Source organism: Oryzias latipes, chromosome 10 (genome assembly GCF_002234675.1).
Source record: "Oryzias latipes chromosome 10, ASM223467v1".
NCBI classification, from domain to species: Eukaryota; Metazoa; Chordata; class Actinopteri; order Beloniformes; family Adrianichthyidae; genus Oryzias; species Oryzias latipes.
The window spans coordinates 13,991,454-14,007,511 of record NC_019868.2 but is presented as its reverse complement, the minus strand read 5'-3'; the positions used below and the strand labels follow the sequence as shown (position 1 = coordinate 14,007,511).

The window sequence follows — 16,058 nt, the reverse complement described above, 5'->3', positions numbered from 1 at the left end:
AGTTTTAATACCCTAGAATCTATTTTTTAGATCACTTTAAAAGTGTTAACTGTTTTTGAATTGAAAAACCTGTAGTTTTCAATAACCAATTTCCTAGGATGTGTTGTGTGCCACCTAGCGGCAGTAAACAGTCACTGCACTTGACTCTTTCATGAGCACATTCAGTGATAGCCGCAATAACGAACATAAATCATCGATTTATCCGTAATTTTAAACCCTTTTCATTATTTTTTTCAAACAAAAAAAACCACAACTATAAATCAAAACAATGAACCGGAAGTACATTTATAACCCAGCGTTTCCGGTGACGTAACGCTAGCATCTGATGCTACACGCGGGAAACAGGCAAAGCAGCACGAAACAGAGGTAGTAAGATTTTAAGTTATTTATTTGTGTTTCGATGTGAAAGTATAGCTTGTTTTTTAACCATTTGTTATTTTGGTGGTTGTTTCGTGGTAGACAGACTATCACCAAATCGCTAAAGTAACGCTAACGTTGCTTTCTGTAAAAAAAAAAAGAATCGGCCCGTCTCTTTTAGGTACGTTTGATTTAATGACCGCTTTGTCCCTATCGGGCGGCTTTAGGGTACATGCTGGTACACATGGTAACATTTTTGTCTTGACCGAGTGGTGTAACATAAAATTAGCGCACTTTGCATAACTAACGTTAGCTTAGCTGAAGTAAAATGACAGTCTCTGCGAATAATGAAAGCATTCCTTTTCTTTAAAAAATATTTGTGTTACTATTATGTACTGCCCCTTTCAAGAATTATTTCATTTTCTTAATACCCAAATATTCGGTCAGACATAAATGTCTGCACAGTGCAACACTAACTGAAAGCCAAATTTACATTTTTTTAAAATATTAGTTCGTAAAGCAACATTTTCTGATGATCTGATTTTAATGTGTCTGTAAACATCACGTTGAGAACGCATGATATAAATACCACTGGTCTTTATTTTTATTTCAATGCCCTTTAAGTTGTTTTCTGCCTGCAGGCATCATGGGTGATATGCTGGAGTTCAACGAGATTTATCAGGAAGTGAAAGGCTCTTGGGTTTGTATATGTTATTTTTCTGTATCTCCTCAATATTCTGAATTTTTGGACATTTTAGCATAAAATGTTGGTCAAACAAAAATCTAGTTACATAAGAAGCCATATGCTACAGATCATGAAGTGGTCAGTTTGTTCTGTAAACGTTTTTTAACCTAAAAACTATGTTTTTTTGTCCTTTTTCTGACTTTTTGTAGTCTTAAGTGGGTTATGTTGTTTTTCGAGACCTTCTAATTGTGTTTCACCAGAAAAAAAATAAATAAAAAAAACTGCAAGAATTAATGTCTAATCGTTCAGCTTTTTGTCTGAAATTCAGCTCAGTGTTGTTTTTCTTCATCAATATAATCCAAAGGGACCATTATCAGAACATTCCACCACACTTTATGGTCACATGTCTTTGCCAAATTTAAAGTGTTTCCACACTAAAATGACGTCTTAATCATTTTTGGCAACCATCAATATAATCCATTTATTTCATTTCATTCAACGGTATAGGTTGATTCAGATAAGAGAAAATGACCTCAGACAGATCATTCTGGCTGGATTGTAGGATTACACAATGATTTGTCAATTAAGCGTTACACTGGTGAAAAATACATTTGCAGACTATTCTGTTGTTAAGAAAAACATTCTTTTTTATCAGTTCCCAATCTATTAGTAGATTTTGTTCTTTTGATGTTTTTTAAAGCAAATACTTTCTGCATTTTCACAGAGCTTTTTCTTTGTTTTATTGGTCTTTCAGAATGACGGACGGCTACGGTTCAGCAAACAAAATGTGGTTTATAAGAGCAACAAGACGGGGAAGGTGGACAGCATTCCTGCTGGTGAGCTCAACTTAGCGCAGTGGAGGCGAGTGTGCTTAGGTCACGGCATCAAACTCGGCACCAGCACAGGACACGTGTACAAGTATGACGGCTTCAGGGACACGGTAAGTTACCCACGTGCCCACCTAAGTGTTGTTGCTTTTGGATATTTTTATTGCGGTATTGGCTTCTTCTTTTTTTTCCAGTCTCTTAACCTGTTCCTTCTCTTTTTGGGACGTGTGTCAGCTTTTTCCATGTAGAATAGTGGAACATTTCAGCCTGACACATTCCACTGCTATGGTCAACCTTTTGTTTATGGTAAAGAGCATAACACAAGCAGTGGGGCCTCTGATAAGCAACCCCCCCTGCTTGACGTTTCCCCCGAAAAACACTACCATCTTGCGAAAATGCCACCACTGGAGCTCGCATGGGCGTTTGTGCGCATGTGTTCTGTCAGAACTTTGTGAATAAGTCTGCTCCTTTTCTCGAAGCTCCTAATGGGATTAATGAGGGAAACCAGTGCTAGCATATGCGTTCCATAAACAGTGCAATCATCGGCTCTTGTGAGTCAGTGTTTATATCTATCCACCAAAACAATTTGGCCCAGAAAACGAGCAAGAAATAAATGTGGTTGTGGTTGTTTTCTGTCACAGTTTTTTTTTTTTTTTTTACTATGGAGAATGTCAACAAGACTGGGATGAAGAAGAGGGTATAACCGGGACTGTGTGACAGTCTCCTGGGGTTAATCAGTATATTTTTCAGGGGAGATGGATCTTCTCCCCAGGTCCTGATGTCATTGTTTATTATCCCTCTCTTAGTGTCAGTAATCGAGAATTGGCTGAAAGTTGAGGCTGCTGGCGTGCTGAGCAGACACTTTGAATCATCTGCCCCTTTTGAGAAAGTCCAGTGAATTCCTTCCAGACGGGGGGGTCAACCTCCAAGTGTCATCAGTGGGATCCCATGTTTCCTGATCACGTTAAGAGTTCAGTTTTAACCCCCTGACAGGTGGTGTTGTGTGTCGCCTTTGAAAGCAAATCTTTGTTTAGTGAACTTGGATCCAGCAGATCTGATGGATTGTGATCACTCCGACTTGTAATTTTTCTTTAGAACAAGAAAAAACTGAACACTCTGACACTAATACCGTATTTTCCGGACTATAAGTCGCACCGGAGTATAAGTCGCACCAGCCCAAAAATGCATTATAAAGTAGAAAAAACACAGATAAGTCGCACTGGACTATAAGTCGCATTTTAACTTTCACAACCTTAAATGACACAATCATAGCAGACTGTTTATCTAATAATTTCACAGTAATTCTTTCTCTTACTTAATTATTTATTCCTTTCATGAAGCATCATTGGCCAACTAATACTCTGTTTTCATCCTGTATTTGTAGAAACAGTTTTCACTTTTATTGCATTTCTGAATCTATGAAATCATTGGAAAATAGAATATTATGTTGTTAGCCTTCAAGATCTTACTGTAAAAAAAAGTTTGCTGATTCTCTGAGTCACTTAACATCCTCTTAACACTTAACATACCTCATACATCAAATTGACCCAGAAACATCATCTCTGTTCCTCACAAATGAACATAACAGGAGGGTTAACAATGTATTTATTTCAATTTATTTCTAATATAAGTCGCTGCGGAGTATAAGTCGCACCCCTTGCCAAACTATGAAAAAAGGGCGACTTATAGTCCGGAAAATACGGTATTTGTCACAAACACAATTGTGGAGTTTGTTGTTAGATTACTTAAGTATCAGGAAGTGGAAAGTAGAGTTTTTGCATAATTTTCTTCAAACTTTTAAAGAAGCAAAGTCATGTTATTTATAAACCAGAGTTCAATATGTGATTATTCATTTTGTAGGGAATTTTGTCCTGTTACAACCTGTAACCTTTATCCTTTTTTTTTCTGAGTTTAAATGTGCTCGGCTATGACACAGACGTTGGTCATCATGCTGCATGAGTGTGCGTGTGTTTGTGGGTGTGTGTGTGTGTGTGTGTGTGATGAAGGTGGGCTGAGTGTTTATTTGTATTAGCTGAGTTATGCAACAACAGTGAACAAGCGCTGATTTTTATGCAGCTACGCATCCGCTCCCACATGCTCTGTATCTAAACAGCTCTTTAATCCAGGTCAACAAACATGCTGATGAACTTCAGCACAGACACACACACACACACACACACACACACACACACACACACACACACTCTAATACAGTCATGCTGCCTCTAATTGGCTATAATAACCTTATGGACAAGCAGATATCCAGGTGTGTAAATTTGCTTTCCCACCGAGTCTGGTTCTTCCATGCACATGCAATTACTTCCACATGTGTTTGTACTACTGGAAGTGTGTGTGTGTATGTGTGTGTGTGTCTGTGTGTCACTGCTTTGTCGCTGTGTGCGAGTCCTTTGCAAGTTGTAAGCGGGCCTGAAGGATAAATAAACAGACTGATTGTCAGTTCTGGTTTGGAGTTGGGGCTGCACAGGGAAAGCGGGTGGATTACATTAACATCTTTTGCTCCTTTGTGTGATTAATAAACCACATCCTTCTTCCTACTTGGTGTTTTTTTATAAGCCGCGGCTCATGAAGAGTTTCTCCTTTTACTATCTTCCCCTTCTTCCCCCTCTTTAACACTTTCTATCATCACTACCTCAGTTCATGTGGCCTTTCATTCTTTGAACTCCCACCAGGATTTCGAGAAGCTCTCTGAGTTTTTTAAGGCCAACTACAAGATGGAGCTGGCAGAGAAGGACATGTGTGTGAAGGGCTGGAACTGGGGGACAGCAAAGTTCTCAGGTGACTTTTGGCCACAATCCCTGTTTTAAGATGCCTGTTTCATCCATGCTAAAGTATGAGGCAGTTACTGGCACAGGACGGCCACTTTGATCAATTCCATTCATTTAAACAGACTTATCAGATAAATATCAGTTCAATAATGTTTATTGTTGTTGAGATAATCGATATTGAGCGTCCACTGATGCATGGCAGCGTCTGTCTTCTCTCTCATCTCTCCTCAGGTCCGCTGCTGTCATTTGACGTCAACGACAACACAGCGTTCGAAATCCCCCTCTCCAATGTTTCCCAGTGTGCAACGGGAAAAAATGAAGTCACCCTGGAGTTTCACCAGAATGACGACACAGAGGTCTCCCTGATGGAAGTCCGATTTTACGTCCCCCCCAGCCAGGCCGATGAGCGACAAGAGTCTGTGGAGGTGAGCAGTCGGCTTCCAAATACTGGTCTCCGTGCAGAAACGCTCTTTATGAAGTGTTTGTGTTGTCAGTGTGATTGTGTCATTTGCAGAGGTTTGTTTTTTTCCTGTAGGCTTTTGCTCAGAATGTCCTGTCCAAGGCTGACGTCATCCAAGCCACAGGAGATGCTGTGTGCATCTTCAAGGAGCTGCAGTGTCTTACTCCCAGAGGAAGGTCAAATATCATATCCTATTGTCTGAAAAGCCGTCTTTCAACTCGTATTTATATCAGGTCCACCCATTCTCCAATCCATGCATTAGTGTGCGCTAGGGGTGCAACGTACGGATCACAAGCCACGGTTCGGCACACACGGGGACCAAAAATCACCCTCCTCTTGCACACTTCACATGTGCATCATTTACATGAACTGTCCGTTCACACCGAACGCAATTTGTGCACCAAATTCATGAACGCCGTCTTTGTTTTAACGTGCGTCAAAGTTGCTGCTTGAGGTTTTTCCAAAAATGTGTTAACCTGCAACTCCTGCCGCACTTTTCTCGACCTCATCACGGAGGACGAAGATCAGTACAGATCAGGTTCATTTATTTTGAAGAACTTTACAAAAGCGTAAAAAGCTGGAACCAGTGGGAGGGGCTTTATAGCAGGAAACACAGGGAAAGGAAGAAAAGTAGTAGAGTCTAACATCCCCAATTATCTTACTTATTTTTAAATTTAATTGTTTTTCAATATACAATGTCTCAAAGCACTTTTGCCTATGTGGGCATCTTTCATATGAAGGAATATCTTGAGTTCAAAGATCTCATTAATGTTTTATTTTTATAAATAGACCTCCATGAGCAAATATTTTGATGTTAGAATACATTTGTGTCTTTGTATGTTTTGAAGCTTTTCATATATGCTTAATCAAATCTATATTTTGAAGCTTTAAAATAATAATAACTGAAGACTTTTATTTTGTTTTTTTCCATTTCACTGATCTAAAAAACGATACGAACCGTGAGTTTTGTGATCCGTTGCACCCCTAGTGTGCAGCTGTTTGAGGCGGTGTATGTACCATAACCGTTCGGCCTGGAACTTCCGTTCGGGGTCCTGGGACTAATGCTGACGTCACATTATGTGATTGGCTGTCCGTTGGTCCGATGACGTGTCAGATAGTGGTTGGTCTGGACAAATTATGATACTACCAAAATATTATGAAGTCTGTTGTAAACAAACACAGCTTCGACATAAGCGAGATTGTCTTCTAAACGTGCCTTTATTATTAATATTAAATGCACGTTTGCTTATAGATTTTTTAATCTGTGCGCCCAGTGCTTCATTATTGGCAGAACGGACCCGGGAGAACAACATTTAGCCGTGCTGATAACATTTTCAGCCACGGCTGAACTTAAACTGGAACAACGAGCCGATTGTGGCAACATGTCTTTATAAAAATTACAAAGAATATTGTCAGACACAATTTTTGAGGAAAATAACTTTAGGTTACAGAAGGGAACGTGAAATTAAAATTTGTAGAGCAGATCTCGACGCTACGTAGTTTGTCCAAGTGGGGCTACCGTAGCGTGACGTTACCTTCAGTCCAAAGGACCCCGAACGGAAGTTCCAGGCCGAACGGCTATGGTAGCTACAGCGGCTTTGGTAGAAAAATGTTGAGTTCAGAACACAATTCAAACTAGAAATTCTGGTTATAAATGCAAACTTTACAGAAGTTTATTTGTTGCAGCTTTTGTTCCCTTTAAACAGCTTCTTAAGTAATTTTCATACCATCTGTGCAAACATTTTTCTCGTGTTCTGCTACTTTAAAATCTGAGTTAAGACTGACCTTCAACCTGTCTTTGGTTTGTTTACTGCTCTTTATACACAATATGAATGATAATTCCACTAAAAGAGACGTGGAAAAAACTGCTAATACAAGTAGATAAATGACCTATAAAGAGCCGAATTGCAGCTTCTGAATTAAATGCTTTTGTTTTTGAATCCTCAAGAGTATTACTTTTTTTTTTTTTCAAGTGAAGTATTTGTTCTGCCTGCTGTCAGAAACTGATGTTCTATGATGAGAAGATGACCTCCTGTCATTTCGTTATCTCCTTTGTTCCAGATATGACATCCGTATCTATCCGACATTCCTTCACCTGCATGGTAAAACTTTTGACTACAAAATTCCCTACACCACTGTCCTCCGTCTCTTCCTGCTGCCACACAAGGATCAGAGGCAGATGTTCTTTGTGGTGCGTCAACATTTGAGCTTTATTTTCTTACAATACTGAGTGTAAATTTACAACATTTCTTGCATTTTTTAAATTTTAACTTCCTTCTGATGGTCTGTTTTTCTTTTCTTTTCACAGATTAGCCTTGATCCTCCAATCAAGCAGGGTCAGACTCGCTATCACTTCCTCATTCTCCTTTTCTCCAAAGAGGAGGACATAAATCTCACCCTTAACATGAACGAGTGAGTACAAGTACATTTTAGTAACTATTTAACTCCTTTTGTTTAGGGCTGCTTCAGCTTGTTGGGTTTTGCAAACAAATCTGGAAAACTAAAGATGTCCACTAGGGGGAGACAAAAGTCTGCTTTATTGCCCGTTCACAAACCGTAAAGAAGTTTGTTTTCTTGATGCTTCAGGGATGACGTGGAGCGCCGTTTTGAGGGGAAACTCAATAAGAACATGTCGGGGTCTCTCTATGAGGTAGTCAGCAGGGTGATGAAGGCTCTGGTCAATCGCAAGATCACTGTCCCAGGAAACTTCCAGGGGTAAACATGTCGTACACTAAAACACGTTACGGTCTAAGAACATCTAATAAAACTCTGTACGTTGTATTTTCTCCAGCCACTCTGGGGCTCAGTGCATCACCTGTTCATACAAGGCTTCTTCAGGCCTCCTCTATCCTCTGGAGAGAGGCTTCATCTACGTACACAAACCTCCTGTCCACCTCCGCTTTGAAGAGATCTCCTGCGTTAATTTTGCCAGAGGGACCACCACAACACGTTCCTTCGACTTTGAGATCGAGACCAAACAGGGGAATCAGTATACTTTTAGCAGCATTGAGCGGTAAGGCACTATATGTGTTTAGCTGCATCTTAAACAATAAATACACTTGTAGGAGTTTTTTCATCCTCGTCTATAAGTTTGCAGAACAGAAGCATGACCCCAGTCGTCTTTGAACAGATTCCTAGTATTCTAGGGGTGGAACTGTCTCCATCTACTGTCATCCAGGTTACCCTCACCTTTCTTTACTTTTCAGAGAGGAGTATGGCAAACTGTTTGACTTTGTCAACGCCAAGAAGCTCAACATCAAGAACAGAGGATTCAAAGAGGTAACGCATCAACCTGCACTCCCGCTCCTGAAACAGGCTTTCATAGACTTCCATGTCAGATGGAGATTCTTATTGCCCCTCTTTGTCTGCTCTTGTACCCCTGTAGAAGAAGGTGGGTATGGTCTTGGGCGTCATTTGTAGACTAGCAGCTCTTGGTTTTCTTTGTGGAATCATGTCTGATTGCATGGCGTGCTGCTGACGTGTGCTACAAGGATTGTGATCAGTAATCTTGATTGACCTTTTTTTGAGGTTGAAATGGTTAAATACTGAGTGACATATGGACTAATCATGGGAAGGCGTTGGGTCTGCAGTAATTGTGTGTTTGTCTGCATCTTGCCGACTGATTTGCTTCTTTGGGTCTTTCGGGTTTCCGTGACACGATCGTTATTCCGACGCGATGTTCAGCCAGCGCCATCAAATCTGACGACGCTCTTTACGTCCAGACATTAAGTGCTCGCAGCAGAGCTATTGGTTGCTGTGGTGATGGGGTCAGCAGAAGAGGTCAAACAGATCGAATGGTTTTGCTCTCCATTTCCTGGTGGTGTTTTCATGGCTGTTTCCCTTCGGGTGTCTGTCCACTGACAGACGTGGATGTTGAGAGGGGGTAAGGTGGCAGCAGATGACAGTGGCTTTGCGGTGGAAAAGATGATGCAACTGCATTAAGCCATGGAGTCTTTAGTGGAATTTAACCTGCTGGCCTTAAAAGAAGAAGCGGCGATGCTGGACAGAAGAGGGTCCGGTGCCGGATTACCCACAATTCATTCACTTAACAAAAAAACCTTCACTCATTAATCTGTTTTGTTTCAATGTTGTCCTTTAATTGGCTACTGAGTTTTTCTGACCACAGATTTATATATTTATTTGGAAAACGATTGTATACTAACAGTGTGTGTTTGGGGTAATGATGTGGTTGGAGGTGAGATTTCAGCAAAAATGCTGGACTAGTTTTATGCTCTGTGGTGGTGGGGGGGTTTGTTGACGGTGCAGTTTGTTTTCAGGGCATGAAGGGTAAAATTGACGACTACAGTGACTCGGACGAAGACAAACATGATGCCTATCTGGAGAGGATGAAGGCTGAAGGCAAGATCAGGGAGGAGGGCAACGACAGCGACGAGTCGGATGCTGAAAGTGGTGAGTAAGACTCAGAACAAGAAGAGCAGCAGCAGCTGGCTGAGAAGAACATCTGCTTTAACCTCATTTATTCTCCCTGTAGACGAATCCTTCAACCCAGGAGAGGAGGATGATGACATAGCAGAAGAGTAAGCCACTTAGATGGTTCCTATTTTGAACTTGTTTTATCCCAGCTGATGGTGTCTTCCCGCTGGCAGGTACGACAGCAATGCCAGTGCGAGTGACAGCAGTGATGAAGGGGATGACAGCGAAGACGAAAGCTCAAAGAAGAAAAAACCCAAGAAAGTGGTCAAGGAAAAGAAAGAAAGGAAAGAAAGGAAGCCACGCAAAGAGGTCAGAGGAAAACTGGAGAAAGTACTGAATTTTTACGAGTATGAGTCACGTGTGTTTTTTTTTTTTTTTCTTTTGCACAGTTTGACCTGACTTATACTCAGGTGCGACATATGTGATTACCGTAATTTCCGGACTACAGAGCGCACATACACAAGCCGCGTCAGTGTACAAGCCGCATGCATTACGCAACATGGCCAGCATGACAAGTCACATCCTGACTCCCAGAATGAGTTCATGAATTCATTTGCACACTGTAGGAGCAAATAGCATTGGATCAGCTGATGTGTTTGAATTCACCCACATCTGCCAAACAGCATGGACCTGTATTCTGTTCACAAGTTCCTCAGTTATGGTTTTTTTTTTTTTTTTTTTTTTAGTTTTTTTAACGTATTGACAATCTAGGTATCATACATAAAATTACAAACAGTAACCATATAATCAACATTACATCCCTCAGTTATAATGAGGAAATTTACATCTGCGATTCCCCATTTCCCATGAGTCTTAGGGGCTAAAGGCGGATCTAACCTCCGGCTTGCCATACTGTTGTCAGTTTTTAAAGAATGAGCAGCAGTGGATGGAGGGGAGAACGGGAGAACAGCTCTCCTTCCACTTGTGTCGCGGCAGCATTATGGTAGTAACGGGGCTGAAAAAACGCACCAGTAGAATAAAGCAGCGGCGACTGAAAAGCGCGCGCCTCAGCGCGATACACGTGCCTCCGCGCGGCGCGTGCGCCAGAAGTTTCCTTCCACAACAGTGACACACTGTTGCTCCGGGGACGCCTCTGTGCTCCGCTCTCGCCAAGCGTGCTCTTTGTCTCCCCTTCCTATCTTCTCCGACACCCCTTGCCAGGGCGGCTCCAGGGAAGAACGCCTCGTCCCTATTGCGCCGGTGGACGGAGCAAATCGTGTCTGTGCAGAGCAATCGGACTTAAAACTGAACATTTTGTGGATGAGGGGCGGATGCGTTGCCATCAGACTGCCATCGGCCCCGCAGCTCTATGTGAACGAGCAGCAGGAGAACATGTCTCCAGCTCACACGGAGGCTGTGAGCTTTTCAATGCAAAATTCCGCTCAGTCCAAACGATCACGTCAATTTGTGTTTCCAGTCGTATCCCTACAAAATAAAGGCTGATGTGATTCCCACATATTTACTTTAAGCCAAGCTGCAGATTGCAGCTTTTCCCGCATCGATTCATGTTCATCCAGGCTAAATGTTGTTAGCGCCTGTTAGCCTTCACCTAACCATATTTCCGGCTTCGTTCTGGCAGAAAAATACACTGACCAACCAAATTAAAAATAAAATGAGCGAACATGCACTTCATAATAACCATAACATAGCAATAATAAACGTACGTTTAAAAGATCATCTCGTATATTACGGAGCTGCTAATAGATGGACTAGTGTCACCATGACTGATGTAAATTCACTCCTGAGCATGCGCTGTTCTCTCCGTCGCGCAGCAGACCGGCTTTTCCAAACCCGTTGGTGATGGTGGATTTTTTCACGCTGCTTTAAACGATTGCTTTTAACTTGAAAGCTGCGTCATATTGTAGTGGCGATCACGTGCACGTTGGGTCTAATGGCACCAAAGGATTCTGGGATGCGGCTGGTAATGGGTGTTTTTTTTTTGTTGAACCATGACTGAAGTGTCTAAGACCTGAAGTCAAGTCCATGCTGTTTGGCTGCTCAGGGGTGTGTTGAAAAATAAATGCCTTGTTGCTTGGAATTGTATAGAGTATTCAACCCATGCTCTGAGTCTGCAAGTATGTTTATGGCGGCCGTCAATTAAATCCATAAATTAGCCGCGTCACTGAATAAGCCGCAGGGCTGCAAGCGCAGGAAAAAAGTAGCGGCTTATAGTCCGGAAATTACGGTAAAAACAAAAGAAAGGCTCGCGTTTTCGTTACTTTCCTAGTAACAGCCGTTAGAGGGCACTGTATGTGTGACGCAGAAGAAGCAGCGCCGTTCTAACGTAACACAGACGATGAAGAATTCAATAATTTTGTGATTTGAAGATGTATAAAGAGCTGAGTTGACTTATTGGCGTGTTATTCATGCTTATCTGAATAATTGTTCATATGTTGTGCTAATATACTAGATTCCTCCTATGTCTCATGAAGCTAAATAGGGTTAGTGCAGCAGTGAAGCGTTCATCTATTTCGTTATTATGGTTTGACTTTAAAGATTAAAATGTCTGTTCTTTGCGTATTTTGTTAAATGAAATCCTCCTAAAAGTTCGACTCCTATGATATTTTTTTCTTTGTTATTGTGGATTTTCTTTGGCTGCTGCGACTTATAGTGTGAAAAATACGGTAGTTAAATCATTCGCTCACTAAAGAGGGACTCTTTTGCTTTTCTGTATTTAGGAACGAAGGACATCTGCTCATTAAACATCTTGTTTTTGTGGATGCGAACAGAAAAAGCAGAAGGATGCAGGCGGTCCTAAGAGGCCCATGAGCGCCTACATGCTGTGGCTGAACTCCAGCCGAGAGAGAATCAAGGCGGAGAACCCCGGCATCTCCATCACCGAAATCTCCAAGAAGGCTGGAGAAATGTGGAGGGGGCTGGGCAAAGACGAAAAGGAGGTGAGACAAGAAAATGAATTCAGTCTGAGTCTCCAGACCTTCTGGATTCTTTGAAATACTGTTTCGTAATCAGTGTTGATGTTGGAGGACGAGTGTTCAGTACGGAGTAATGCTTGATTGAGCTGCGAAAACTGTCTCTCAGGAGTGGGACACAAAGGCAGGGGAGGCGAAACGGCAGTATGACAAAGCAAAGAAGGAGTACAAAGAGAGTGGTGGAGGATCAACTTCAAGTAGCAAAAAGTAAAACTAACTCCTCTGTGATTTTTCTTCTTCCTCCTGAAAGTGTTTTGAACTTGTTACTTTGATTCTTTGCTTCCTCCTTCTCTCGCTAGGGAGAGTAAAAAATCTACCAGCAAAAAGGAGGAGAAGAAGAGGAAGTCTGCTGGAGGTGACAAAGACAAGGAGCGAGGAGGCAACGACAGCTTCAAGAGCAAAGAGTTCATTGAGACCAGCGAGGAGAGCTCCTCAGACTCCGACCACAAGAGCAAGTCCAAGAGGAAGAAGGTACACTGATGGTTGCTGTCACAGAAGTTAACCTTTTAAAGGCCAGCAGCACCAGTTACACTTCAATTTGATCAAAGAAAGACCCATAAGTAACACGTGAAGCATCATTTACTCACACAGATCAGCTTTCATTAAAAAATCAATCTAATGCTTTGAGAAAGTTGACGCCACGGAGTGTCCTGCCATTAATACAAGGTCTGAATGAATGAACGTCTCGCCAAAGGAACGACCGTATTTTCTTTAATTATACATTTACTTTGCATCTACAGTTCTGAGTGAGTGATAATTGGATTATTAAATTACCAGAAAACAATTATTTTCTTCTACAGTGGGATTCAGATTTCAAATAAAAAAACTGACTGTTTGGAAACTTGTTGTTGGGGGAATAAGAAGAACTATTTGTCTTTCCTCTGAATATATTGTTAGTTTTGTTTCTCAACTCAATTGAGACAATATCCAATCAGCACTTTATTTATCTATTTACACCTTCATAAACAAAGTAAAGACAGAGTTTTTGACACAAATGCTTCTTTGTTGGAAAAAGTCCATCTGTACTGTAGCAATGAGAGTTCCTGTGGCATCCTGTGGCTTTGAGCATTAGGCGTGGCGGGACGCTGGAGCTGCAGCGCGGCATCAACCAATCAGGAGCTCAGATGTGCAGTGATGTGTTGAGGACGGGAACAGTGGGTGAAGTCTAAAACCATCATGGAGGAGAAGCTGATTCGTCCTCCTCTCAAACTTTGATATTTTTCATATAAGAATCAAAAGAATATAGATATATTTTTAAAAGGCCCTTTTTTGTATCTTAAACTTTCTCGGACTAATGCAGGACAGCTTTAGTCATTTTGTCGTTCAGACGCAGTTCCTGCAGTAGATGGTGAACCTAACCGTACTGGAAGTGTCTTCCAATGATGTCAAAATCCCAGAAATGGAGACGTGCTTACCGACATCTTTTGCAGAGCGTTTCAAACCTCTTAACATCATCCATGTCTTCCATGCATTGCTCATGAGAGCTACTGAAATACAGTCTATGCTTCCTACAGGCCTGAGGCTAAAAGCTTTTGACAGTAGCTCCTCCCACATCAACGCAGTGAGAGCGTCAGGTCCAGCAGCACGTTGACCGCGCGTCCAAACAGGCGGAGGTTACAAAAGTCTTTGCGTGAATGGCATTTAGTGTGAACGCAGCATCAGGAAGATCATGTCTCAAGCCTCCAGTTAGTAAAGTGATGAACTCCTTAAGTCATCTTCAGTTTGTGTGTTTTCTGTCAGTTCAGTGCACACACCAAAACCTGACTGTATGTTGTGTATACATATAAATATATATATATATACCTGTGTTAAGAGTTAAAAACAATGATAACTTTGTTTTTTGAACAGGAGTCAGATGATGAGGAAGAAGAGGCTGTGTCCACCCCTGCCAACTCGGAGGAAGAGTCTGACTAAACAAGTTACGTCAAAGACCCCAAACCAACAAGGACCAACAATTTATACTTTTGATTTCAGACTAGTCGGCAAACTTGAGTTATACATATTTTTCTTTTGTTTAGATTTAAGACAACTCTAAATTGTATGTCTGGATAAGAAGAGTCATCTCCGGGTTGACATCTGAGCAGGCGGCCGGCCCCCTCCCAGCTCAATGAAGCAATGGGGTCTTTTGCTTCGCTTGAATTATTAAGGTGTTTTTTCCATCGAGCCCATGGGAGCTGCTCTGACGGAAGCAGCAGGAAAGACTGTGAGCCCCCGATTATGTCATGTGAATGATGCAGAGTAGTGGATTTTTTGTTTCCCTCCTTCTCTCTGTATAGTGCTTTTAAAAACAACATTTTGTGTGTTTTGCTACGCCGTGTTTTCAGGTTGACATAAATAATTTTCAATAAACCTTAACTTTTTTTCCCCTTTGGTACATGTTCTCTTACGTTCTCTGGTTCCGTTTTCCTGAGACCCAAACTAGTTTCAGGAATTACTGCCTTCCAGAAATGTGTTATTTGCTTGGTTCTATACCAAAAAACTTCACCATTTGAGTGGGACAGTCCTCCACCCAGATGCATATTGGTTAGAGAGCATTAAAACAAAAACCATTTCAACAAATAAAAATGCAAAAAATATCTTCTGGGAGATTAAATCCAGAATTATAGAGAAATTAACATTTGTTTCTGCCTATTTAAGATTCAATGCAAATCCTGAAAAAGTGTTCCTCCAATGAAGGATCTCAAGAAATCTGTAGAACAGGGTCTGCAGCCTGAGGCTCTGGAGCCACATGTGGCCCTTCATCCATTGTAGCTCTTTGCTGGCTAGCAAGAAACATTATTCCACTTTTCAAAAAGATGTTAGATTAAATGTCAACAGAACTCTAATGGTAAGAGTGGTATATTATCAAAATAAGCTGATATGTACATGTAGATTTAGTTTATAACAGTGGATTCTACACCACTGTTGGCATGTTTGTGTTTGACAGTGAAAGGTGCACCAAAGCCATAATGGTGGAAAATTCCAAGTTCGATGTTGGCTTTCATGCATTTTTTTTATTCAAGTACCGGTAAATCTGATTCAGGAGTACCTTTTTTTTAACAGGGTATATTTTATTTTGAAGGGAACTTGTGTGCGCTGCTGTCAAAAAAAGTTACATTTTTTATGAAAAGAAAATTCATGGCTTTATGTTCACAAAATGTAAATGGATGTTTTTTTTCTAAGCAGTGACTGCAGCTCTTGCTGGATATTCATCAGTAAGAAAATGGACTAAATGACTTTTAGCTTTACGTTTTGCAGACCCCTGCGCTAGAAATGATCTAAAAATGCTTAAGAGGCTTTTTAAAAGACATGAGTTTAGTCGCAGATTATCCTCTTAGTCAGGGAGACAGAAACACAAATGAAGTTTGGAGAGACAGTGGTTTCCAAAGTAATGTGTGGTTTGTAGCGTTGCATTGAAGAGACAAACCCAGACGGATATGAGCTTCACTTTGGATGATAAAGTGCTCTTCCTGCACCTCCTGCAGCAGCACTGACAAGAAGTCCTGAGAATGACCCCTGATGTAACCCTTGTGCTATCCTAGGCACTTTACCATTGGGAGTTGGGTCATCTAGACCCACTAGACAGTGCGCTGAACCTTT

At 41.3% G+C, this 16,058-nt stretch overlaps 1 protein-coding gene across 2 annotated transcripts; it reads left to right on the top strand.

The window, feature by feature from the left end:
• The first annotated feature begins 274 nt into the window (after positions 1–274).
• Positions 275–14,853, top strand: ssrp1 (structure specific recognition protein 1). Of its 2 annotated transcripts, XM_023959106.1 has the most exons (19): positions 275–366; positions 999–1,057; positions 1,797–1,982; positions 4,560–4,665; positions 4,887–5,080; positions 5,191–5,291; positions 7,177–7,306; positions 7,424–7,527; positions 7,702–7,830; positions 7,907–8,128; positions 8,322–8,394; positions 8,501–8,506; positions 9,393–9,525; positions 9,608–9,653; positions 9,723–9,858; positions 12,279–12,446; positions 12,589–12,686; positions 12,779–12,950; positions 14,328–14,853. In XM_023959106.1, the coding sequence occupies exons 2-19, from the start codon at positions 1,004–1,006 to the stop codon at positions 14,391–14,393; spliced, it is 2,124 nt and encodes a 707-aa protein (XP_023814874.1). In that variant the 5' UTR covers positions 275–366; positions 999–1,003; the 3' UTR covers positions 14,394–14,853. The 2 variants fall into 2 exon arrangements, with proteins under 2 accessions (XP_023814874.1, XP_023814875.1); XM_023959107.1 differs by lacking the exon at positions 8,501–8,506.
• Positions 14,854–16,058: the final 1,205 nt, after the last annotated feature.